The sequence below is a fragment of the Larimichthys crocea genome, chromosome VIII, assembly GCF_000972845.2.
Source record: "Larimichthys crocea isolate SSNF chromosome VIII, L_crocea_2.0, whole genome shotgun sequence".
Classification (NCBI taxonomy): Eukaryota; Metazoa; Chordata; class Actinopteri; family Sciaenidae; genus Larimichthys; species Larimichthys crocea.
In genome coordinates, this window is record NC_040018.1 from 1,898,480 (window position 1) to 1,923,448 (window position 24,969).

A 24,969-nucleotide genomic window follows, 5' to 3' on the forward strand; every position below is an offset into this window, starting at 1 on the left:
AGAAAGATTTTAAGAATTCACCAAATACTTCAGTTACACAAATTAATGTGCCTTTTTCTGATTTTGCTCTTGTGAAATATTGGAAACTTTCAGGCCTCTAAAAGTCAACAATAAAGTCATAATGTACGCTGAAGGGTCACATGTGGGCATTATTTCATTTTAGGAAAGTCACACGTTTGTGACTCACGAGCGAGAAGAAGCTTATTTCAGAACATATCAAATGTAATGACTCAGGCCCAAAGTCCTGACTGACTCAGAAAATACGTTGAATAGCGTCATAGAAGTTTTAAAGAAGTCAATTTCATGACCGGCTTTACTGAGGATGCACTTCTAAAAACATAATGGAGGGATAATAAAAAATAATATTTCCATTCCATTGCCATGCAGCTGCGTATCTCTTCTTGCTCGGTCAGGCCCTTCTACTTATGTGATATGATCATTATCCGGCTCAGGCTCAAGGTGTGTGCAGACCAGCTCCCACCTGTGCAGAGGTAATTACAGTTTCACTCCTCTCCAACAGTCATTGGGAACAAGACTATAACTCAAAGAGTGAGACACTTCTTAACCACACGTAGACTCTGATGTAGATTGACATACATGCATATTTACTCATATAACCACTGCTCCACACACACACACACACACACACACACACACACACACACACATACAGAAACACACACATACAGAAACACCATTCTTACAAGCACATATGCTCATAAAGTTGGCCTCATTTTGAGGGATTTATTGCATTCTAATAAGCATCAATGTGATTTAATACAGCAAGTAATATTCATTTTTACAGAACAATTTAAGACTCCTGGAATCTGTAAAACAGTAGTGAAAATGAATCATATATAGAAAAATATACTAAGTACCTTATTCAGCATACCCCCACCAGCAAACAAAGACGTGAAGCAATTCTTTAGTTTTATTATTTACCGAGGGAGATACTTAATCTTAAAACGTGTTAAAAAATTTTTACCCATGTGAGAGTTCAGAGGTAGACCACAAGGACTGAATGCCATGATTCAAAAAGTGAGAAAAAAAAAACCTGGAAGACCTGTTCAAGAATAATTTGTACATGAAAATCAGCTGTTTAGAGAAGGACTATACATATATAATGTATGACCTTCATATCAACAGATAAGACTTCATCACTGATCTCAATATATATATATAGCCTATATATAATTTAAAAAAATAAGTACACATTAAGTTGATTTCCCCCTCTGCAATAGACAGATAACATATTTGGATGCACCTCGACTACACTTCCTATGACATTTATTGCTTTGCAACGTTACTGCAGGATTTCTTACTTTTCAGAAAGGTAGCAATAGGCCAACAAATTCTCAAAGGCTTCATAATTCCTAGCTCATGCGTGGTAAACATGTTTCTACAGACCATGTTTCGAAAAAGGGCTGCAGCCCCTCAGGTGGTATTTTTTGACTGAATGTGCGTAATGCTGCATTTCCAGTCAAGGGCGTGTTCATAAAGGTGTGTTCGTAAAGTCAGCCTGACAATCGCAGTGGAAAAAAACATTTGTCACTCTAAAATAAGAAAGCAGAAAGGAAGTCAAATTGTTTCATTTGATTCATTTATGAGCAATAGATTCTGCTGTGACAATGGTCAATTGTGTGAGACGGTGACTCAACAAGCTTTTTGTGGGAGGAAATTTGGCCCCGATTTCAAAGAGATAAGCAAATGCTCTGCTGCACTTCCTCTCTAACCAGGGTCGAGCCAGCATGTTTACTATGTAAAACAGCAATTTGACACTGGTGACACTCCACGACTTCTCAGTTTTCAGTTCAATATTCTAACAATCTAAAAAGCTTTAAAACTTTATGAACACACCCGATGATTACAAACCTACACCAAGACAGACATAAAGAAAATGAAGAAGGCATCCAAGCTAATTAAATAAAAAGGTCCATTTAGATTTTACATCCTTGGATTTTATTCTGAAAATCTAATATAGCGTTCTTGCTTTATAAGATCAAAGTTGTTTCTCTCTTCCATCGTGCTGGTTCAGTGTATCCCAGAAAAACATCAACATATTTCAAACAGGGAATTTGACTGCATCCTGGATTGCGTCTGTTTTGTTTCTGTTGCTGTTGTTCATCCTCTCGGTGCCTCGGCGTCTGCCTCAAAGGCCCTGTTGTCATAGCGATGCTGCTGTCTCTCTGGGTCAGAGCTCGCTGGGTCAGTCAGTGGGACTTCGTACAAGGCTTCTCCTCCTGCCACTGTGATCACAGTGGCATCTGGTGGTGACTCAACGGAAATGTTTTCTTTGGTCTCCTCCTCGACACCGAGGGCTTTGAGGATGTCACACTTACACATGGGGCAGGTTCTCCTCTCCAGCAGCCAGGGCTCGATGCAGGCTTTATGAAAGATGTGGTCACATGTCAGCACTGTCACCACCTCGCCAGGCTTGTAGGATTCGATGCACACGGCACACATATGGAAGTCGGAGGTAGTTTCCTCGTCATCTCTTTTGAGCGTGCGTACTTGTAGCTGCTTAATCGCCCTCTTAGCCTCAGATTTGAGTTTCTTCTCGGAGCGCCTATGCATACTCAGACTGTAGAGGCGATTTGCAGAGATGAACACAAAGTAAGTGATCGCGGCTGCTGCCACAATAAAGAAGGCGATGGACAGGAAGTAAAGCCAGTAGGTGTCGATCCAGGGCCCGTGAGGGCTGCCGACATCAATAAGCATCTGAACTTCAGTCCCATTCTTCACCAACCTGACAACCTCCATGCCCTGAGTGTTGCCAATCATGATGGCCACAATATCAGTTGCCTCTGAATGTGACATGTGAGAGGTGCTGTTGCCACTGCCGTCCGCATTATACACCACCACACCAGCTGCTCCTAGACTTTTGGCAGCGTTTATCTTCTCACTGAAGGTACAGTTGCCCCTTTTAACCAGGGCTATCCACGGCGGTGAGCTGGAATTGCGACTGTAGACAGGATCCGGGCCGCAGCCTTTGGGGTCTCCCGTGGGAAGTACAACAATGCCAGAGGCTTTCTTCAGGAGGGAGTGACGGCCAAAAACCCCACACTCACAAAATTTGTCCTCAGTCTCATTGTTGTTGTTGTTGACATAGCTTATTTCTACCACGGCTGTCCAAAACACAAAGGCGGCTGAACAGTGAACCACCCATGACAAACACAGCAAAAGCAGCAGACAGTGTTGTGTCTTCTTACCCATGGTAACACTCTTCTGAACGCAACAGGAAGCCGTCTGTTAGCGTCTTTCGCTTCTTTAAAACTCCCTTTGTTAGTCCCAGTTCCTGGTTTGTTCGACCCACAGCGATGTGAATACAGCTGCAGTTTCACCCAAGCTGCTGTCTACTGTAATCTGATATGAGCCTTTGGTAACGTAACACGAGCTATGCGTCAGCCACTCGCCTCTCGTTATCTTCCTGAACCTTGGACACTCCTCGCAGAGGGCAGGGTGCTGGTATTCAACAAGTTGAAGTACACATAACGCACAGAGCTGTGCTGTTTTTAAGAGCCAAGGAACAGCCTGGACATGATAAGCAATTGATAGGACAATTTCCACGAGCATAGGTCAGGAACACGGAGCAATCTTGAGAAGCTGATAAAAAAAAGCTGCTGACTGTTTTCCCCCCCTTGTGTAACGAAGAGCAAGAGCAACTCAACCTGTTTTTCTAGTCTGGCTTGTTTCCTACCTCTATTTCTGTCGCAGAGGCTGTTGTGAAAAGCAAACTGACAAGTATTACTTCTCTAGCTCGTGACTATTGACTCCTAAAAAGGCAAATACAGCGTGCCTTTACTTTACACGTCAATAAATAAAACAAACACACCCATATTATTAATGCGTCCTAGAATTGATACAGGACAAACACACACACACACACAATAATAAAAGAAAGTTTTTTTTCCCCTTGGATATCTAGAGCAACTAAAAGAGCTTTATTTCACGCAGAGACAACCGAGATGGAACAAAGCATTGTCAAGTTTCCATTGTATCTCCTTACACACAAGTGAAAGCACACACACACACACAGGCCGAGAGGCTTCCAATGACAAATTAGATGGAAAGCTCTCTTGCCAAGCTGATATTTTACCTTAGTTCTCCAATACACACAGACACACACAAAAGTGCAGTACACAGTACCTCTGCAGAATGTACTATTAAATCATTTATCATAGTGTGACAAAAATCTGTAAATAAAAAGAGAGCCTGGTATTTATTCTTAATACGGCTGCGACTCGCAGACCTTGATAACAAGAACAATGGCGCTGCTGTGACCCTTAAATTCCTGAAACTCAAATAATTACACAGCAGAAAGTAAAAAAGCGCAAAGAGAAACCCATGAATGAATACCTGTATATTAACTAAAGGGAACAACTGTCTGTGGTTGTCAAAGAAACATGACTCATATTTTCAAGATGTAATCAAAGACTTCTACTGGTTGGACTGGTTGGTGTTGTCAGAGAACAATAACAAACTGCGGCACTGTGAGAGTCATTCACACACATAAAACCGATGATCAACACAGACTTCAGGGTTCACCTTTAAATGAACAAATGAGACCGTATTAAATCAATAATCTTAATATGATTACAGACAAATATGTATTGTGGACACTTATTCTCATCAGGGTCACAGATACTGAGTCAAACTCAGCTGACACTGGGTGATAGGCGGAGTACACCCTGAACAAGTCACCAGCTCATCACAGGGCACAAAGAGACAAACAATAACCATTCACACTCACATTCACATTCATACCCACGGGCAATTTAGAGTCACCTATTAACCTGCATGTGTTTGGACTGTGGGAGGAAGCAGAAGTACCCAGAGAAAAAGACAAAATATAAAATAATGTTTGTTTGTTTTTTAAACTCAGCTCAAAAGTTGTGCCTTCCAACTATGAATTATTTAGAATAAACAGTGGCATTATAAATTAAAATGGTCAGTGGAGGAAATGGGTGTTGTAAAAAACTTAAGCAAAGGATATTTTGAAATAATACTAATGGATTTAAAAATAAATCATATGCAATAAAATTATTGTTATCGTGAAAGGAAGTGGGATAAAATTATTATAAATTTGTGCAGATTTTTCTGAAATTAAGTGATTATTTAATTCATAATAGTCTCATTTACTTGTTAAATATTAAATACTTTAGACCCCACACTGCTACACATTTGAAAAAAAGTAGTCCAACAACAAAATGACTCACAAAAGCAATCTAATTACACCACACAGGGGCGCCATTTACTCGCTGTTGTCAATTGTTTGACCATTAAAAACACTGTTTTGACACAATGTCATCCATCACAAAAGAAGCGTGTGCAGCCTCATTTGGCTGCTGTGCTGGGCCCACTGATATAATCAAAATGCCAAGGAGACCTTCTAGGAAATAATTGGCATTTGTTTTTTGTTTTGCATTCATATCACATGCGACACGTGCAACACGTGCAAACTTCAAAGTTGCAGCACAGTTGTAAAGAAATTAACAATGCAACTCACCACTTGTTGCACATGTCTGTCTCTGCAGTGAACATAAGACATCATCCATCAGTTTAATGTCTCCTCATGAGGTGGAAGCTGTCTTCAAATGTGCGCACATGTTTCCTGGTTTGTGGATTTTGCGGGGGGACGTTAAGGGCATGTCCAAACAAGTCCGACACCCCGTCAATCACTCCGCACACACCCCCTTTTTCAGCCACACAGGTCTATTTGTTAGGCATCTAATAAGAGATGTAATATGTGTAGGTTATTGCATATATATATTACACACTGTAACTAAAGTTACAGCTAACCTGCATATATTTTATGTTATGTTATATGAATAAAAATCATAAATATATATATACTAATGTAGATTCGCGGATGGAGACTGTGAAATGTGTCATAAATAGCCCTTTAAAATGAGATTATTGTCACTCACACACATAATATGTGTGTTATGTTATATTGTTAGATTTCCTCTAAGCAGCCTCACCTAAATATGAGTTTGCAAAAGCATGTCCATATACCCAAAATGCTCACAAATATATATGTTTCATGGTTAACTAATTCCTGATATTGTAGCCACTAATGCAAATGAAGTTTTCATGCACTAAAGTAAAAGTTAAAGCTTTCTATAACCTGCAGAGCTGCAGGCCTTACCCAATTTATACATTTATAATATAACTTTCTGTTATATTTCCGTTACCACCTTAGAAATAACAAGTTTTCCACATTTAATGATGTTAATAACGTGTGTTAAAGTGGCTTTATGTTGAATTACACCTCCTGATGAGCCTCAGGCTGCAGTCGACTGGAATGACTCGCAACTCGTGACCCCCTCACCCGCCCAATGGTAGCACCAGACCTTTAAAGATGCTTTCTCCCCCCAATAATCTCTCTCTTTGCAGCTTGTAGTCGTAGTGTAGAGTTAGATGCAGCGTAGCTTTGATATTTGCAAGCTGGTTAGACCAAACAGACGTATATGACCCCTTTGGAATAATTGCTTATTTCACTTTACTTATTCAGTAACCATGAATAAGGTTGCAGCTCTGCAGAAGAAGAAGAGAAAAGAATTCATCCCTTACTTTATTGGATTTGTAATATTTTTGTATTGCACTGTCCATCTTGTGTCATTTACGGCAAAAGCAGCTCAGGATGCTCATCCTCTGAGGGTGCGACGGGCTCTTGGTAAGAAAATCATATGTGGAAAATCATTTTTGTGTGTGACTTTGTTTACTTTGTGCTGTTTTTTTTAAAATCATGCACAATATCCCTATACATGTTTGTATTATTATTCTAATCTGCTTCACGTTTCATTATGAATGTCACGCCTCATTTTGGTGTGTGTAATCAATTGTGGTTCAGCAAACTGTGACAGGTGTTTGCTCTAATTCTCACTGGCATGAAAAACCGTGTAACTGTTCCATTAAAGAGTTCAGACTAACCTCGGAGAAGAACTCCAGCCCCAGGCTGCATTGTCTAAAGTGCTGCTTTATCAGTGATGTGATGTCCTGCTGTTTCCAGAGAATGAGACAGAGTGCATCTCACCACAGTCCTCCGAGTTTCCTGACGGCTTCTTCACGGTGCAGGAGAGGAAAGATGGAGGGCTCGTCATTTATTTCATGATTATTTTCTACATGCTTCTGGCTGTGGCGATAGTCTGCGACGACTACTTTCTGCCATCCTTAGAAGTGATCAGTGAGCGTAAGTGACATCAAACATCTTGGATGGTGTGCGTCTGTATGTTGGTGGTGGTTAGGGGGGGGAAATGCATCATTACATGAACTAATATTGTATGAATTATGTATAAAAATGATGGGTAAAGGTTCATTTAGAAGTCATCTGCAGTGTTTTTTAAGGTTTTGGACAAACTTTTTGGATAAAGGGTGAGTTAAACAGTCAGACAGATGTTGTAGAACTTTTAATTATATGTGCAGATTGTGTAAATCTATAAATCCATACATGTAAACATATAATGTGATGAGAATTATGTTTACCTGAAAGTTTGTGCCCGATTATAAAGAGTGTGGTCGTTTAGATTACCTTTGATCTTCAATTATGGTAATATTAAACTTAACAACTATTTTATTGTATCTGTTTCTAATATATTTGGGATTTATTGAGTGTTTTTCTTATCTTATCTATCTACCTTTACTGGCAGATTGTCCCAGTGTAGGATCAATAAAGTCTATCTTATCTTACTTTATCTTGTGTCGCTCTACTTAAACATTAACATTAACTAAATAATTGCTAATAAGATTAAGAGAAATTAACTAAAGTACAGGGGGTGGCTAAAGTCGGGTATGATGTCATTCTGTATATTTAAACTTAGCCATAAATAGCCATATATTTATTATAGGACCTCCATGAAGCTTCACTTATTGGTGATTGCTCATTTTTAGGTTGTATTTTGTGGTATTGTTTCATTAGATTGCATATGATCGGATGGGCGTTTCTTTTATTTTGTTATTAGTAGTATAGTTAGTATGTTAACAGTCATGTATTCTTGGTGTTTCTCTCTCAGGTCTGGGATTGTCTCAGGATGTGGCAGGAGCCACATTCATGGCAGCTGGGAGTTCTGCACCTGAACTGGTCACAGCCTTTTTGGGTAATCACGCATTAGTATAAAAATTGTTACACCAGCAACACCATCATCATCATCATCATCACTGCCTCTGTGTCCCATCCCAATCTGATGAACTGTGACTTAACCACCACATGAGAACAGAAGGAGGCTGCGGCCTTTGATTAGGACTTCTTTCTCGCAGCGTTTTATTGTTTTGCTCTCATTTCTGCCTCATCTTCTTCCTCCTTATTTTTCTGCTATTTCCTCAGTGCTTCCACATTGTGCCTATCCTCAAAGCTAATGTGTGTTCTTCATGGGTCGTAGGTGTGTTTGTGACAAAGGGAGACATTGGGGTCAGCACCATCGTGGGATCAGCAGTCTACAACCTGCTAGGAATTTGTGCTGCGTGTGGACTCTTGGCCTCTATGGTACGTTCTGACACAGTCACACACTCACAATGTTCAGACAGAGCTTACCCAACAACTTGGACGTAAGAGCTCCACCTTTACTGGGTCAATGCGGAAGAATCTGTGTATGCTTTGTGTTGTACAAGCTGTAAACCATTTATTTTCGTGTCTTTATCAGGCAGGCCGTCTCACCTGTTGGCCACTGTTCAGGGACTGCCTGGCATATGGCATCAGCGTTGCTGCTGTTATTGCTATCATTTCTGATAACAAGGTGTACTGGTAAGTCTATTTATGTGCAAGAACTCAACAATAGGATGTGGTTCCATGATCTTCAGACCTTACACTTCTTTAATGTCAGGTGGTTGTAAAAGACACAGTCAGATACAGCTGTTTATTGCATCTTGTGACACTGAGAACAACTTAAAATAGATCACAAAACAACTGTGTAGTACAGTACTCTGACGCACTGACATTTATTGTACTAACAGAGCAATACATGTCCCTTAAATCCTACAATATCGCATCATAAACATAAAGATTGCAGTAGCATTCGGTTTTTATGAAAGCCTTCTAAGTGTAATGAAACTATTCTGTTTGACAGTATTAGCTGACAAAGAGGACAGCTTTTATAGTGATCAAGATATGGAATTTTGTGTTTTTCGTTAAAGAAAGCAAACCAAGATCACCAGACAAGACACAAGAGAGCTGATATCAGAAACAAGTCTGCAACACCAAAATAGCCTCTTTAATTCATAGATCTTTGTTATTTAAAATTTTTAAAATCCCCATATTTGACACTTATTTGGGGTCATTTATGTTCTGTGTGTTTCCTCTGGTAAATCCTCTAAAGACAAGGCCCATTTGATGAGATAATGCAAGAGCTTTTGACTGTTTCCACAGCTTTCTTCAGCGATTTGCTCAGTGGTCATCACAACAATGATTGTTAAAACTTTATTTCCAGGTACGACGCTGCCTGTCTGCTGCTCGTCTACGGCGTCTACATCGTGGTTCTGTGCTTTGACCTTCGCATCAGTGAGTTTGTCCTGAGGAAGCTGAGCCCTTGCTGCACCTGTCTGGGTAAAGGATCTGACGAAAAGAAGGAGACACAGCCTCTAATGGGCTGGAACGACAACACCAGTCTACGAGTCCACAGTCGGTCCAGAACAGACAGTGGCATCTTCCAGGATGACTCAGGATACTCTCACATGTCTCTCAGCCTGCACGGGCTAAATGAGATTCCTGAAGGTAAAATTGTGCTTTTTAGTGACACACGTGTACCGTTTTCCAACTACATGACCCCTGATGATGTGATACAAACCTAATCATTAACATGTCTGTCTTCTTGCATCCAAATAGAGCATAAAAGTGTGTTTGCCGTGCCGGAGAGCGACCTGAAACGGATCCTCTGGGTTCTGTCTCTGCCCATCATCACTCTGCTTTTCCTGACCACGCCTGATTGCAGGAGAAGTTTCTGGAAGAAATGGTTCATAGTAACTTTCATCATGTCAGCTGTCTGGATCTCCGCTTTCACGTACATTCTGGTGTGGATGGTCACTGTTGTCGGTAAGATCACTGTTTGAACTTTTCGGTTGAGTTGCAGGTGTAAATCAGCCCTTCACACACCGGTTTATAGAGACTTTGTGGATCACAAGTGTTTGAAACTTGTGAGAAGTCTCTTTTCAGAGTAGAATCACATGTTGGTCTGCTGGCTAATTCCTGAGATGCCATTGTCCTGGAAAGTTAGGGGGGGGGGGGTTATTGTAGCTCTAGTAGGCCATGTGCCTACCCAGGCACAGCAGGATTACAGCCTGCTTCACCCTTAAGGAAACAGTCATGTGAGTGCTGCGTTTCTACAGAACGACCCACAGGCACAAGTTCAAGAGTCCACAGGCACCCCGACCATCTACAACAGAGATGTAAACTACAAAACTGATCAGACTAGAAGGGCAGCTTCATCATGTGACGGTGGTAGGTCTAGTGAAGTATAATGAGATTATTATCCCATAGCTCACATGGAAGGAGAGTTTAGTTTTATGAAAGAGCAGGCATGGGACAGAGCAGGTACAGACATACAGTGTGTGAATGAGAACGTTTCTCTGCTCTGTGAGCATCTCTGCAACATCATGTGCGATTCAGAGAACTCATGAAAGGCTGCAGGGTGAGGTGTGGGTTCGAAGTATGTGGTTAATATTATGGGTTCCAGTGGATAGTTTTTCCCTCCAATCAACTGTCTTCTATACTATGTCTGAACACTTGGGGGGTGTATAGTGACATGAAAAGGATTACACACATCTCAATGGTTTTGTAAAGCTCTTATACTATATTTGACAGTTCACAGGCAGAAAAAAAAAATCTAAATAAAAGGAATTACGTGGTCACCACCAGCACATGTGGTGCACGTGTGGGGTGCACCACATGGAATTTAGTCTTATGACCATCAGTATTTCCTAAATCCTGGCTGCAGCGTACTTGTTTTTCAGCCGGTATTAGGTACAGCCACTTCTAAATCCCGTCTGATGCGCATCATTCAGTAATGTGCTGCAAGCTGATTTTTTATTTTCCAAGGCTGGCTAAGGCATGACATAATTGTCCAATTTTCATTAGTAAACGGAGAAAGGAATAAAGAATACTTCACTCAAATTGCATAATTATGTACTTGTCTCACCCTCTGTGGGCCAGTATTTATTGTACAATCTGCACTTCTTCTGCGGCTAATTGTTGATAATGATCCTTACTCCCTGACGTCAAGCAGCAGAAGTTCAGTGACAATGTGCAAACACTACTGGCCTGTTTTATATGCAAGTGTAGTTCTCCAAGCACTCCTACACTATTGCATATAACCAGAGTACAGATCAGCTTATGTTCCCTCCCTAGCTTGATGTTGTCAGTGGAGGTAGACTCTGATTCTGTGTTGGTATTGTGTTTACACAGGCGAGACCCTGGGCATCCCTGATACAGTTATGGGGCTCACTCTGCTTGCTGCTGGAACCAGTATACCGGACACCGTGGCCAGTGTGATGGTGGCCAGAGAAGGTAAACATGCCATGCTTAAAGCTAACCTAATAACTTAAATTATGTGTGAGTTGAGACTAGATTTAAAATGTAAACATGTTCTCTGTCCATCAGGGAAAGCTGACATGGCAATGTCCAACATTGTGGGCTCTAATGTTTTTGACATGCTGTGCCTGGGCCTACCTTGGTTCATCAAGACTGCCTTTGTGGACACCAACAACCCTGTAGAGGTCAACAGCACTGGACTGGTCTTCATTTCCTGCACACTCCTCCTTTCCATCGTCTTTCTTTTTGTGTCTGTTCATATTAACGGATGGAAGTTGGATTGGAAATTGGGAATCGTTTCTCTCATCTGCTACATCCTCTTTGCCACTCTGTCCATCCTGTACGAGCTGGGGATTATTGGGAATAATCCTATACGACTGTGCAGTGACTGAGAGCTGACCTGCCCAGGACTGAAGCCATATCTTCTGAGACTCTTTAACAGTCCAAAAACACAAACGAAGCCTATAAATCTTCAAATTATAAAACATGGAAGACGTGTGTGGGTTACAACTCATGAAGAGGATGATCTCCATTAATTTATTTCACTAAAAGTGAAAATGGGCCACAAATCATTCTCCTGTGTGCATGTTGGGCCACACTTCTACAATGAAGACACACAAAGTTCTGTTTGTCTTACTCAAAACTACTAGGAGCGACTACAGAGTTAAAAAAAATCCAGAACTGACAAGTCAGACTTCAGTAATAAAAAGGTGTCGACTCTACTCCTGTGGCCTTGTCCTTTTTAAGTCGGTGGGTGAGTAAAGACAAAAAAAAGAGCCACCAAGTACGCAACTCTGATAAGCTTTTATGAGCAAGTCCTTATTGCCTGCAAACAGGAAGGTGGAAGAAGCCACAAATATCCACAAAAAAAATTCCACTTGTCTTCCATTACCTAGCACGTAAAAGTAGAATTACTTCTGTTATCAGTTTTGTTTACAGCCACCTACTTGCACCAATATAATAAAAATTGACAATCCTATCCATCTGAAACAAAAACTACCACCACTCTCAGAGCTCTGGGACTTCCAACAGTTTCCTGATTGTTTTTTAACACCACACCTGATAAAAATCCACGTCCATTCTGTTCTCACTTCATTCCGACTGCTGTCCTTGTGATTAATGTGGAATTTCCCCACATTCAAGAAGCCACTGTACGGCAGTGTTGAGCAATACTGATTAATATAGCAACACCTCAGGCTCAGTTTACACAATGTGAAGAACAACTTCCAGACTTTGATCCCAGGAGATTTTACAACCACCAGGTTTAAAAATTAAAAAGTTTATTTGTCCAAATAAACTGCCTGACAAATTAAAAAGGGTTTACAAAACAAAGATAAAAGAGCTATGTAGTAGGTATAAACAAAAAAATAAATGAAACAGTGGACACAAGGAGATATGAATTAATTGTGTTTTTAAAACAAAACAAAAGATCATTGGCAAGAGGGCTGAATGTGGAAGTGTGTTAGCGTGACTTCTACAAAAACTCTAGGCATTGCGATCGATGCGGACGTCCACCTCTCGGCCGTTGATCTTGGTTCCATTCATCATTCTGCAGGCCTTCTCGGCACTCTCTGCAGAGTCGAATCTCACTGTTCCACAGCCCTTTGACTTCCCGTTCTCCATCTTGATCTCTGCAAACATTACCTGGCCTGCGGTAGACAAGAACGAGCAATGAATGCATTCTGAAGTGTTTCACAAAGTCTTGATGAATGCTAAACCTGTCGTTTTGGCATTCATCATGAAATGTCAGCAAGAAGTCTGAGTGGTTTCTAAATTAAGTAACAAAGATTGAACACACTGAGCAATTCGTACTAAGGACATACCGCAGTGACTGAACTTCTCTTTTAGCTTTTGCCACGTGAGATCATAGGATAGCTGCAACACACAAATCAGAAGCATGAACATATCTGAGGCTATACAAAACCCAAAAGACGAGTGCATCAGTAGATTGTTTAGTACAAATACATCATAGTTAGTTCATTCATCTAAACAAGTCAATCATGAACTACTCTTGTTTACAGCATCATTATCATTTATATTAATGTACAACAATCATTGGTTGTGTCCCATTTAAAGCTCAATCAATACGAGCGCATCAACACATCAGAATAATGTATTTACCAATGAAACATTAAATCAGTGAGGAGGTCTCTGAGATGGCTCTGTAACTTTAATCGTTTTTAATAGACCTCTAATTCTATATACGAGCAAAGTTCTCATGAATCTAACCCCGACTTACATTTCGTACAAAGATCTGACAGCCTGCTTTCGACCCAGAGCCTCTGTCTGACATGCCTCCACCCATGTGGCCCGGTCCGCCACCTCCATAGCCGCCGAAGCCACGGTTCATGTCCATTCCTGACATGCCCATCCGGTCAAAGCCAGAGCCCATCCGGTCCATTGACATGTTGCCCATGCCACCACCTGCAACACACACACACACACAGGAAATGAGCATGTATCCACACTGTATAACAGGGCAGTGTTTACAGGTTGTTCTAGTACTGTTTTAGCCGTGACCCCAGATTTATACTGCCACACACTAAACATTAATACCTTCCACCATCTCACGTACGACTTTTCATTAATTCAGTCGAATAACACTGGTGCATATAAAGAGTCTGAAACTATATTGGTATTTCATCATTTCAAAACATTAGCTGTCATGGAGCTCAGTGTCACCGTGACATTGTTTATACAGAAGTAGACTCTGGACTAGTTTGTATTTTTAATCACCAACCAACTCCACAAGGAAGAGATTAACCTCAACATTCTTATTCCAATTTATGAACTCCACGGGCCTCATTTTTAAAATCGTGCAATGTCAAATGCAAAGCAGCAAGTATCGAGCGCACAGGATGTTTAGGCATCTCTGAGCACACCTGTGATTTTTGGTTCATGTATGTGCGGCAGTGCAAAGTGCACACGGGCTGACTGAAGTGGAATAGGAATCACAGGGTGTGGTGATTAATAAATACACTCTGCCACAGTCATCACTGGTCTCATTGCTCTGAAACAGCAGTGCGGTATGACAACAATAGCTCAACAAATGGCAAGACGCTTCTTCTTATTCTGGAAATCATCATGACAGGAACACACAGCAGCACAGATTTGTAGCCAAAGGCAGATAGTGTCGTTTTTCAAATTTAATTTGTACAATGACGTTAGAAATAAACAAATGTAGATGAAGCTGTTTATATGCACGCATGAGTCAGACACTATTTAAGTTTTAATTCTGCTGTGTCACACGTCATAAATGGTCACATCGTGTCAGAAAATGTGACTGAATCTGTGTGTGAGGTCGCAAGAGGCCACAACATGCAGAACTGAGGAGTTGCTTTAAACAAATGTGCCAAGCAATAACTGACCAGTCTAATGCGTGCAGAGTTGTATGGAGATATTCTGTAGCAGCCTGGTGTCATTGCGCATGATTTAAATCAAGGTTAACGGGGACGGTCGTGAGTACTGGTACTGCCTTCCGAAGTAGCACGTCTCAAATCAGAGGCTGCAGATTTGTCAACACAGCAGTTCTGCTGCCTTCAGACGGCTTTCATAGTGGGTAGAGCAGCTGTGGACAGCAGGTAAGATTCACTTATATCAATATGGCAGACCGCTTTACTGCCGTTCCTACTTTAAAAACATATTAAATTTAAATTCATGGCCCTACAGCAGTTTATTTCATAATAAACACTGCACGGTAAATAGTCTTTCAGCTGCAACTGTGGCCACAACATCAGACATATACAGCATGTCCAAATGTTGACGATGTACTGTAAATCACTATTGATCCAACTTCAGGAGCAGAGCCAATGTTTGCGCTGAGGTCGTCTGACTGAGGAACTACTGGGCCTCCTTTTCATCTGGTATGACAATTAAAGACGTTCTACATCTTGCTTATACCCATTTCTACTTTGACATGATTGACTGTATAATCTCAAAAGACTATAAAACACCAACAGCTAATAACTTTAAAATGTCAAGAGTAATAAAGAGAGAAGAGAGTTAACTGTACCTCCAAAGCTAATGAGGATCTATACGGGAAGATTAATTTATGACAGAAAAGCTGTGCATGGAATATTTCATGTACCTAATCCAGTCCCCATATGCCCCATGCCACCACTGCCCATGCCTCCTCCAAAACCTCCACCTAAAGGAGAGAATGCAAGTTGGAGCAGATTAGATAAGGCCACAACACAGAAACATTCACAGAGAAGCACAGAAATATCCAGGGCCGTCAGAAGTCACAGTATCACTTACCCATTCCTCCAAAAGAATCGCTGAATCCTCGATTCATTGGCATGTCATTGTGGCCAAAGTCCCGATCCATTCCACCCATTCCTGACCGGTACATGTCTGCACATAGAAGGAAAAAAAAAGTAACCTTAGACTTAAGCTGGCAAATCACAAAAGAGCATCTGAATATTTACAGTAGTGCTGGGCGATATGGATTATTTTATATCACGATATGCACCACACTGCAAACATCCTTCTCTACTTTGGCCCGGCATGTGTCATAAGCGAGGCAACTCGACTTTACTGAAGTGCTTACGACCGGGCATAACGTACCTTGGATCAAGGACTTTGACGAGGTCTCGAAAGCTGTCCTTCTCAACTACATGCGCGTCCATCGTTCAGCACTCAAGAGTTAAGTAACGTAAAGCATGTTGCAAACCCACGTAAAGCAGCGCCATGTCGCAAAACCACAAAACAGAGTTTCTTAGCGAAAAATCTCTTTTTTATTCTTCTTAATTTTCACTAATATAAACTTAGAGTACGCATAGTGACAAGACAAAACTAATCAAATCGTCGCAGGCTATTTAATGATATATTTGCTGTAATAATTGATCAAATTAGGTTAGAAACGATAGAGAAATGGCACGATAGACACTTTTCTATCGTCATATCGCCCAGCACTAATTTACAGTGCAACGTTCTTAATCTCTGCCCATTTACTCACCTCCCATCCTGCCAACTGGTGCCATGTCTCTCCCTCCAAAGCCACCCATGTTGCCCATGTTATCCATGCCTCCAAAGCCCCCACCACCACTCATTCCTGTCAAAAAAAGAAAGAAGAAAAAGCAACACCAAGTTTCAACATCTTCTTCCCCACACAAACTTTTGTCTTCCACAGGTAGCAAAACCCTTACCTCCTCCAAGTCTGTTCATTCCACCACAACCTGGAACATCCATGCCTGTGGCAGAAGATGTCAGTCAGGCCATGCTAAAGCACACACTGTATCTAGTTACATCTAAAACACTGCATACAGGTGCTTTTAGCCACAATGTTAGTCACAACCTGACACCTGGTAGTGTATAAAAGCCTGTATATCAGTTGGCTGGAGCACTGCTTGTCTTATCTCTCCAACCCATACTGAGACTGCTGCAGCCTCAAAAGATGAGCTGAGAAAATGTCAGCCAAGACTTGATGGTTGAATGGTTTACACTTTAACTGTGTATATAGGGTTTGCCAGCATGTTAATTATTACACAATGATGTTCAAAGTTGTTGATCCATATTGCTTTACGGTGCTAATGTACTGACCAGCAGGCATCTGACAAGCATTTGCCAAATACAATGCTGCAGATGTATTTTTGTAGGTCAACCATGACGTTAGCATGACCACGGTTCCCTCGACAAAAAGCCAATTAGATTTTCTCATTGGTTTTTGGATAATTACAAAAAATAAGCTCTGTGGTAAACAAAAAATTGTGATATTTACACGCTTTGTTCAGCCAGATAATTTGCACAAATTAACACCACCTTTATCATTTCTGAAGCGTGAATGCAATTGCCAGAAGTAAAAGGCTAATGTCATGCTATAAACAAACTACACCACGGCTGCAGGACTTCGACTTTAAGTGTTTGGCATGATGATGTTTAATACCTGAAAATCCCCACAACCACAGACCTTATTTCAGGCACTTGAGATGGACCAGAATTGCAGAAATATGAATCCATTCCAGGGTCTGCAGCACTATAGAAACACAGCAGTTGTACTGTGCAAAGCATGGGTGAGCTTTGTGAGCCCAAAGAAAAATATTTGAGAGGTGACTGACCTCCGGGCCCCATGGATCCCATGCCTCCTCCACCGCTCAGCCGGTTGGCATTTATAGGCTGCCCTCCTGGCCCCAGACCCATGCCGATACCACCGAGACCGCCTGCACAGAGAACAGAAGAAAAGAAAACAGTTAAAGTGAAATCAATAATCGCAACAGACATTGAGGATTTTGTCGTGCTAAGCCATACAATATCTAACATGATCCTTTACTGCAATGCACCAACTCTCAAGAATGGAAGAAGTACTGCTCAGAGCATACTTTATATCAGAAAAGTACACAGACGTTGCCAATGGGCAGAACAGATTCCATTAATTAACCATGTATTATCTATTTTAGTTGCCCAGTTTTTTACTTTCAGTGCAGACATGACACCTCTGTCCAATCCATTAATAACAAGCACACCACAGCATAGGCACCAGCCACAACTCAAATGGTCAGGTCCATTTATAAAACTGTGTCAGCCAAACATTAAATATGACACAATAACCTGACCCTTTAATTACATACTGAAGAAGTGCTTCTAATGTAAGTGTTTTTGTCATTTAAGTTTTTATTCATTCATACGCAAACCTAAAATTAAACTTGAAAATAATCGTCTGACTACCTACCTACATACATACCTACATACCTACATACCTACCTACATACCTACATACAGACATACAGGACAGTGGTAACTTAACATCTTTGAAATGACCAAAGAAACATTCAGAGTTGCCAGAGTTCAGTGTCTCAGAGGTCCTATATACAAAAATACAGTCCCATGCCCTCTTTAAGTTTTCTTCATTGTTAATTCTGTGTTCATGATACAATTTCTAACATCCATATGATCCATTTATTAAACATCTGGAGAAGCTGTACTTCTTCATAATCCGAGGATCGTTCCAGCTGCTGTGACCTTTAAAACTGCCCACCTCAAATTTAGATACATTTGTGATTCTGATTGGTCACTTTTGGATCATGGCTGCTGTGGTCCTGCACGATGTCCACTATATATATTATTACTCAATAGTCATTGTTGCTACCATATCTCCATTACAGTTTATAGTTAATTTATGATTTGCTGCTGCTGTGCATCTGTGTCTCTATCTCTATCACAGGTTCCACTGCTACTGTAATCATTTTATCATTCATCGTAATTCATCGTCATTTTATCATTCATCGTAATTCATCGTCATTTTATCATTCATTGTAATTGTACAATATGTTTGTGTTGATTTGTTTTGTACACGTGACATCTGTTGCACGTCTGTCCGTCCTAGGAGAGGGATCCCTCCTCTGTGGCTCTTCCTGAGGTTTCTTCCACCTTTTTTCCCTGTTAAAGGGTTTTTGTGGGCAAGTTTTTCCTCACTTGAACCGAGGGTCTAAGGACAGAGGGTGTCACTCCCTGTACAGATTGTAAAGCCCTCCGAGGCAAATGTACTTTGTGACTTTGGGCTATACAAATAAAAATTGATTTGATTTTCTCCTAAAAAAAAAATCCTTAAATCTAACACTGACAATGTGAGCTTATTACTATGGATGGGTTTGATATTAACAACCGATAGGGGGGTAACGGAAAACTCACGTGGTAACTGAGGTGTTTTTTCTACTTGACGGAAATCATCAGGGGGAAGAGACTTCTCATCCTGTAATACAAAACATAAGAAATATTAAAATGTTCTTTTACATCCTCTGCACAACTGACGTCATTTAATATAGCAACTAAAAATAGCATACCATTTTAACGTGCATCTGTCTGTCAAAGAGCATCTGTCCATTAAACATGGCTAAATGAAGAGTCAAGGACAAGTGCACAGTAAAATTGTGGTGCATTGGTTCACGTGTTTTTCTATTTTAGTGTTCACTGTGAAGGATACATATGGCCTGCACAGCCTCCAGTGGCTGCTCAAAAGTCACTGTTCCCATCCCACGGCTCTTGCCGTCTTTGTCCTCTTTAACATCTGCTCGTTTCACCACACCTGCCATGCCGAACACCTCCTTTAACTTCTTCCAGCCCACCTTGAAATCCAGCTGTGAAACAACAGAAACGCATCATTTTAAATCAACATGAATAATCAACACTAGCTATATTAAGAAATTGTTTAACACTGCGTTCTCCTCACGTTGGCCACAAACACTGTGTTGCCCAGTCGTCCGGCCTGCAGTGCATGGATGACGTCAGGTGGGATGTTGGGGTTGTTGGCAATGGATGGTGGGATGTTCATCCCACCAGGACCCATGTCCTGCCCACGACCTCCCTGTTGACCTCCTCCCATACGCTGAAGCACACGCCGAGCATGTTCTCCATCAGGGTCCTGATATAAGAAATACATTAAAGGTTAGGTTTAAAATGCCAAATCAAAATCATCATGACGAATCAACTAACAATTGTAGAATTAATTTTTACTCTTGATTATTGCTGTCTGGTGATATTTCAGTGTCCATTATGTTTTAAAAAATGGGGGGAAAAGAGGAGAAAGTGCAAAAACATGTTATTTACTTCTCGAATCAAAAACATGCAGTTGTTTCATAAGATAACAATATAATAAATGTTTTTCTGTCATTATTTAACTTGTTCTGACCTCCTTGATGTTGAGTGGCCTTCCACTCAAGTCATGCTTATTCATAGTTTCTATCGCCTTCTTCACAAACTCCTCATCTTTGAACTCCACCACACTGTAAAATGAGGGAAAAACAGAGGCGTCAGACGAGTCCATGCAAACAAGGATTAAAATCATAGTCCTATATTTGAGAAAAGTAAAGCAGCTTCTTACCCACAACCCTAACCAGGAGGCATCATGGGAGTTCAGAGAGCACACATAGCCAAAGTCGAGGGAGTGGACAAAATACAGTTAGAAACCAGACAAAGCATGATAAACATAATAACAATCTAATGTAACAACTAGTATTTTCTAGTGCATATTGGCCATATTTTACCCACTGACTTGAGTCAGCAGGTTGTGTTTGCTAATACTGATGTGGGCATATTCTTAATAATTATCTAAAGCAATGTTGATAATACTTATAAACAAACCATGATAGTGTTTATTTTATAAGAGTTTTGGTACTTATAGATGTCTATGCATTGTAATTTAACTAAAACATTGTATTGTTTTGAACTGGAAACAAATATAAATTAAAAAAACAAATTTATTCAGTACAGTGTTTTAAGGTTACAGTAAAGAAAAGTCCACCTTTGCATCTATGGTATGCATTTCTTGTCATTTAGTATAAAAACATAACAATAAAAAAAACATTACAGGATCTTTCGAGACTGTTTGGTTCCTTTGAAGAGAGAGCTGTGTCATATAACAGAATTGTAAAATAAGATTTGGAGACATGAGGGTCAATCAATAAGACAAATCACACAACCCACACTTCCCTTTGGAAAATGGCCAAACAAACAAACTTTTACACCAATTGAAATGACAACAACAAAAGCAAAAGTGTACTCTTGGATGAGTTCATTAGGCTACTTTTCCAAAAAAATCAACAGGACATCGCCCTTTCAAATGGATATCAATCATTAGCCATCTATCAGGCTCTAAACACAACCTACAGTATCTCCAGTTCAGTAACTTAGTAAGACCCAAAGGATCAGAACCTAAAAGAGCACTTGATTAATGAGAGCCTGCTGAGGGCATTTAAAACCTCGTGCAGCAAGTTGGCCACATCACTTACCCTTGACTTTCCTTCTGCATCCTTAAAGAGCTCCACGTATGTAACCTCACCAACTACATGAGACATACAAAGGAAAAATACCAAAAGAACAAAAGGAATTTAAGTCACCAAGTCTTCAAGTCGCCGGTTGGCCTTGGCAATGCCGCTACAGATGGAAATATCCCATTAATGATCAACAGTCAGCCCAGACCAACATCCCACCAGACAACACCATGCCTTTCTGGGCAGTGACTGAGACACCCAAAGGCCAAGGCCAGAGAGAAACACAGCTACGTTAAACCTGGGAAATTCAAAAGACTTCAACATGATCAGTGTGTCAACAGATTCCATTCATAGCAGTTGAAAGTTTTAAGCTGTCCTTTGACCTTTCAAAAGGCCTCTTAAGACCCCCATAATTCAGAGAGTAAAACATTACAATATTTCATTTAGTATAATCAAGATTCACCTTGCAACAGATGCAACAAAAAAATCATTCAACAATCAATTCTACTAATGGTTTGAGGTTACATTTTGGAGCTGACAATGCCATAAAACAAGTAACTAAGTTCATCTTCCTTTTCTCACAGACATAATCAGCCCAAACTAAATTGGTGTCCATCCAAAAAGAAATTTATTAAAACTCCAATAACCTAATATCACACTGTGTTGGTTCCCTACTATGTGCACTAAGTACATCCAAAGAAAGCTACAAACTAATTGACTACTAGAAGCAGGATGCTCCATCTGGTAACAAAAGGAAAAGAACTTCTAATCAGATGATGAGCTAGAGAGAAAGGGAGACACCACCCCCATCAATGGGGACATTACCTTTCTCACGCATTAGATCTTTAATTGCCTGCCACTTCATATCATAGGGGATATTGCTGATGAACACCCGGTTCCTATGAGCGCCCTTCTTTTCTCCACCATGTTTCTCTTTGTAGGGATGGTAACGGCTTCCTCTTCTGCCTCCGGAGGACTTCTCTTTAGCGTCATGCTTTTCTTTGGGGGGCTTAGTTTCTTCAGCATCCCTACAAAATGCACAAAGCTGCAAGTCAGACAACAGCAAACATTGCGAAACCGCAGTGTGTCGACCTGTCAGTAAATGTGTGAGTAATCGCAGGTTCCCGTTATGTTAAGGGTACATTCAGACTGGATCGGGAGCTGTGGCGAATCACCACAAGAGTGTGTCTATCTGTGCTGAACGTAACTGCTGTGAAATAGGGAGAAGTAACTACTTATTTCCAGATTAACTGGCTCTATTGATGCCGGTGCTCGCTCACTCTCATTCACTGCATGTGTCTCTCAGCTAACGCTCACTCTCTCTCAGAACATTGGACGCAAAACATGGGAAATTTTTTCATGTCACTGTTTTGCAGCATAAACTGGGAGCCAGACACAGATTTAGGGGCTGGGTACATGAAATAAACAAAGCCAGAATACAACAGGTATCAGAGTTTAGTCCATGAATCCACCTGGAACATGCTCAGTTTTAGTCACATTTCAAGCCAACTGTGGAAGGTTTTACCTAGGGATGTAATGGTACACACAAGTCACGGTTCGGTACGGGTTCGGTACAACGGGAATGTATTTATTTTTTAATCACATAAAAGACTAGCTGTTTTCCATTTATTTTGAACAGACACCAATAGACTGCAAAATCAAAAACCCATCTCCTGTTATCAGAGTAAAAATTTTTATTCTATTTATTTTTTGTAGACAGCTCATGCTCCACCATTGCTCGTGCATGCTTGTAAATGGCAGGGACCACAGACTGGCTCAAGCGTGGCGTGGCTCAAGCACCTTTAATAAATACTTGAAGCTTGGCTCCGCTACTACGGCATATGGAGGCGCATAGATGTTGATATGTATGCGCCATTTGCTTCTGTGATGTTTTTGGTCCTGTCAGTGTTAATGTCAAGAGGTGGCTTAAAAGCAGCAGGGATAAGTTGTTGCACCAAAGATGTTTTTTTTTCCTCGCACCAGTGACAGATATGTCGGGGCAATGCCGTCTTATGTGGGGTAGCATGTTTGAGGTGTTGCCAGCAACATGCCGCACCTCTGAAACTTTTGTAACTACTACTTCTTCTTCTGTAATGATAGTTTCTGGCAGCTTTTAGGCTCATTACAGCCACCTGGATTTTTTTTTTTTAACTCACTCAGACGTATTCTTCGTCTAACAGCGTGCACTGAACCTCGATGCCCGTCCCGTGATGGTTCGGGACGAATACAAATACCTTTACACCCCTGATCACCCCCTGATCTGAGTGTGTGATTGGTGTGACACACACACACTTCAGTGTGACGTCGGGCTACTTTTTTTAATTTTTTATTAAGAAGTCAAATCTGGCTCAACTTCTCTACTGCAGCAGGTCGCAGCATTATTTGGTGGACACCCCTGCACGGCCATAGCCAAAACGCACCACCCCGACTCAAATGACTGCAAAAACCTGTGTTTTCGCCATGGCAATCGGATCTGCTCTGAATGTACCCAAAAAACGTGACTGATAGCAGGTTCACCTGCTTTCACCTTTAAGCAACAGTTTCTTCCACACAGAATGAATGGAGCAGCTCAATAAACGTCACCTAATGACACTTACATCAAAGGAAAACAGTCAAAAAGGTTATTACGTAAAAAAAAAATAAACACTACGACTACATCTCTGTACAGAACTTAGTATATAGATAATTTCTGGGACGTCTTTGGATTCCTGTGGGTGTAAAGGAAGATTACTTGGCAAATAATTAGCTTTTAACCAAGTAAATTTAGTGGCAGAGTAAATTAAATTAACACACAGATGAACTATGACTGAATATCTGAGTTTAACTACATAAATTAAGCAGAAGAAATCATCTTTATGACGAAATTAGGGCTCCAGGAGTTAATATAATGCCATAATATATAAAAGACATGTGTTTTAATGGCCTGTTTAATCTGATTTGATCAAGTTTTACCATGTGGCGAAGTGATTAACTATTTAAATTAGTTTATTAGTAAACACAGGTCACAGTGTAGCATCGCGGATTAGCCATTAGCAGCTAACTGTTAGCTCCGCACAATGAAACATGCCTTATATGGATGCTAACGCTAGCTGCTAATGTTTTTTAATATCAAATATATTAAATTAAAACGTGTTTGATTTCTTCCGCTGGTTTGAGCGTAACCTTGTTGGATTAACACCGGTTACATTCAGGATTATGTCAGCGTTAGCGGGATTAGCACCCCCGGTAGCGTTAAAAAGGTTGATTCACTGCACGACACTCAGCCACAGCACACGTGTTTGAGTCGAGTTAAAAACGTGCATTTAACGTGATATCAGCCACAAACATAACCTCTAATCACACAAGCGGCTTACTTCACGGTTATGGTGTTTAACAACAGGCTAACCCGGCTAACAATAGCATCACAGGACTCCATTTTAGCTTTAGCTACATCGCTTTTTCTTCTTAACTCACGTTTTCACGCCGTTTGGTGTCTCTTCGGACGTGTCCTCGGTGTCAGACTTGACGGATGCAGTTGACTCCTCTTGCTTTGGTTCATCGTCAAGAGTTGCAACATCTGCCATGTTGTTGTTTTTTTTTCTTTTTGCCTCCACACACACCACGACAGCGCCAAGATGCCCCACACACAGCGGCTACGCAGTTCAAAATGTGTGCAGAGGAGATTTGCGGTGCTAACGCGAGATGTGGGAGATGTTGCTAGGCAGCCCCAGTGAATAGAATAGAGTAGAATATAATAAAAATAACAGT

The 24,969-nt window shown here is 40.8% G+C and overlaps 3 protein-coding genes and 1 long non-coding RNA gene across 7 annotated transcripts in view; 1 reads left to right on the forward strand and 3 right to left on the reverse strand.

The window, feature by feature from the left end:
- The window catches only part of LOC113746254 (uncharacterized), a 155,615-nt gene extending 149,936 nt beyond the window's left edge, over positions 1 to 5,679 (reverse strand). For both annotated transcript variants that reach the window (XR_003462699.1, XR_003462698.1), the window contains exon 1: positions 5,507 to 5,679. This is a non-coding gene — a long non-coding RNA (uncharacterized LOC113746254). The remainder of the gene's footprint in view (positions 1 to 5,506) is intronic.
- On the reverse strand, positions 714 to 3,669 carry rnf128a (ring finger protein 128a). The gene has a single exon (XM_010732465.3). The coding sequence runs from the start codon at positions 3,211 to 3,213 to the stop codon at positions 2,122 to 2,124; it is 1,092 nt and encodes a 363-aa protein (XP_010730767.2). The 5' UTR covers positions 3,214 to 3,669; the 3' UTR covers positions 714 to 2,121.
- Positions 5,680 to 6,405: 726 nt separating the features above from the next.
- On the forward strand, positions 6,406 to 12,240 carry slc24a5 (solute carrier family 24 member 5). Its single transcript, XM_010732914.3, has 9 exons — positions 6,406 to 6,676; positions 7,013 to 7,192; positions 8,013 to 8,096; positions 8,379 to 8,482; positions 8,640 to 8,740; positions 9,423 to 9,706; positions 9,818 to 10,024; positions 11,393 to 11,494; positions 11,588 to 12,240. The coding sequence occupies exons 1-9, from the start codon at positions 6,520 to 6,522 to the stop codon at positions 11,908 to 11,910; spliced, it is 1,542 nt and encodes a 513-aa protein (XP_010731216.2). The 5' UTR covers positions 6,406 to 6,519; the 3' UTR covers positions 11,911 to 12,240.
- Positions 12,241 to 12,836: 596 nt separating this feature from the next.
- myef2 (myelin expression factor 2) lies at positions 12,837 to 24,903 on the reverse strand. 3 transcript variants are annotated; one of them, XM_010732477.3, is made up of 17 exons: positions 24,676 to 24,903; positions 22,048 to 22,250; positions 21,241 to 21,293; positions 20,334 to 20,341; positions 20,142 to 20,235; positions 19,683 to 19,874; positions 19,437 to 19,590; positions 19,297 to 19,346; positions 19,145 to 19,205; positions 17,575 to 17,676; positions 16,666 to 16,710; positions 16,476 to 16,571; positions 15,776 to 15,871; positions 15,606 to 15,665; positions 13,758 to 13,942; positions 13,342 to 13,393; positions 12,837 to 13,167 (listed from the first exon to the last, which is right to left on the reverse strand). In XM_010732477.3, exons 1-17 carry the CDS (start codon positions 24,783 to 24,785, stop codon positions 13,004 to 13,006), a joined length of 1,725 nt encoding a protein of 574 aa, XP_010730779.2. In that variant the 5' UTR covers positions 24,786 to 24,903; the 3' UTR covers positions 12,837 to 13,003. The 3 variants fall into 3 exon arrangements, with proteins under 3 accessions (XP_010730779.2, XP_019121309.1, XP_010730797.2); XM_019265764.2 differs by lacking the exon at positions 15,606 to 15,665; XM_010732495.3 differs by lacking the exon at positions 16,666 to 16,710 and having other exon boundaries at positions 13,004 to 13,167.
- Between the last annotated feature and the right edge of the window lie 66 nt (positions 24,904 to 24,969).

Excerpts from the sequence above, each read along its gene's own strand:
- rnf128a (XM_010732465.3), bottom strand. The coding sequence starts at position 3,213 with ATGGGTAAGAAGACACAACACTGTCTGCTGCTTTTGCTGTGTTTGTCA.
- myef2 (XM_010732477.3), bottom strand. The coding sequence starts at position 24,785 with ATGGCAGATGTTGCAACTCTTGACGATGAACCAAAGCAAGAGGAGTCA. Across the intron at positions 15,666-15,775 it reads CGATTCTTTTGGAGGAATGG|GTGGAGGTTTTGGAGGAGGC; the intron begins GTAAGTGATACT and ends TCTCTCCTTTAG. Across the intron at positions 13,943-15,605 it reads GCATATGGGGACTGGATTAG|GTGGTGGCATGGGCAACATG; the intron begins GTACATGAAATA and ends TGTGTGTTGCAG.
- slc24a5 (XM_010732914.3), top strand. The coding sequence starts at position 6,520 with ATGAATAAGGTTGCAGCTCTGCAGAAGAAGAAGAGAAAAGAATTCATC. Across the intron at positions 8,483-8,639 it reads GTGGACTCTTGGCCTCTATG|GCAGGCCGTCTCACCTGTTG; the intron begins GTACGTTCTGAC and ends TGTCTTTATCAG. Across the intron at positions 11,495-11,587 it reads TGTGATGGTGGCCAGAGAAG|GGAAAGCTGACATGGCAATG; the intron begins GTAAACATGCCA and ends TCTGTCCATCAG.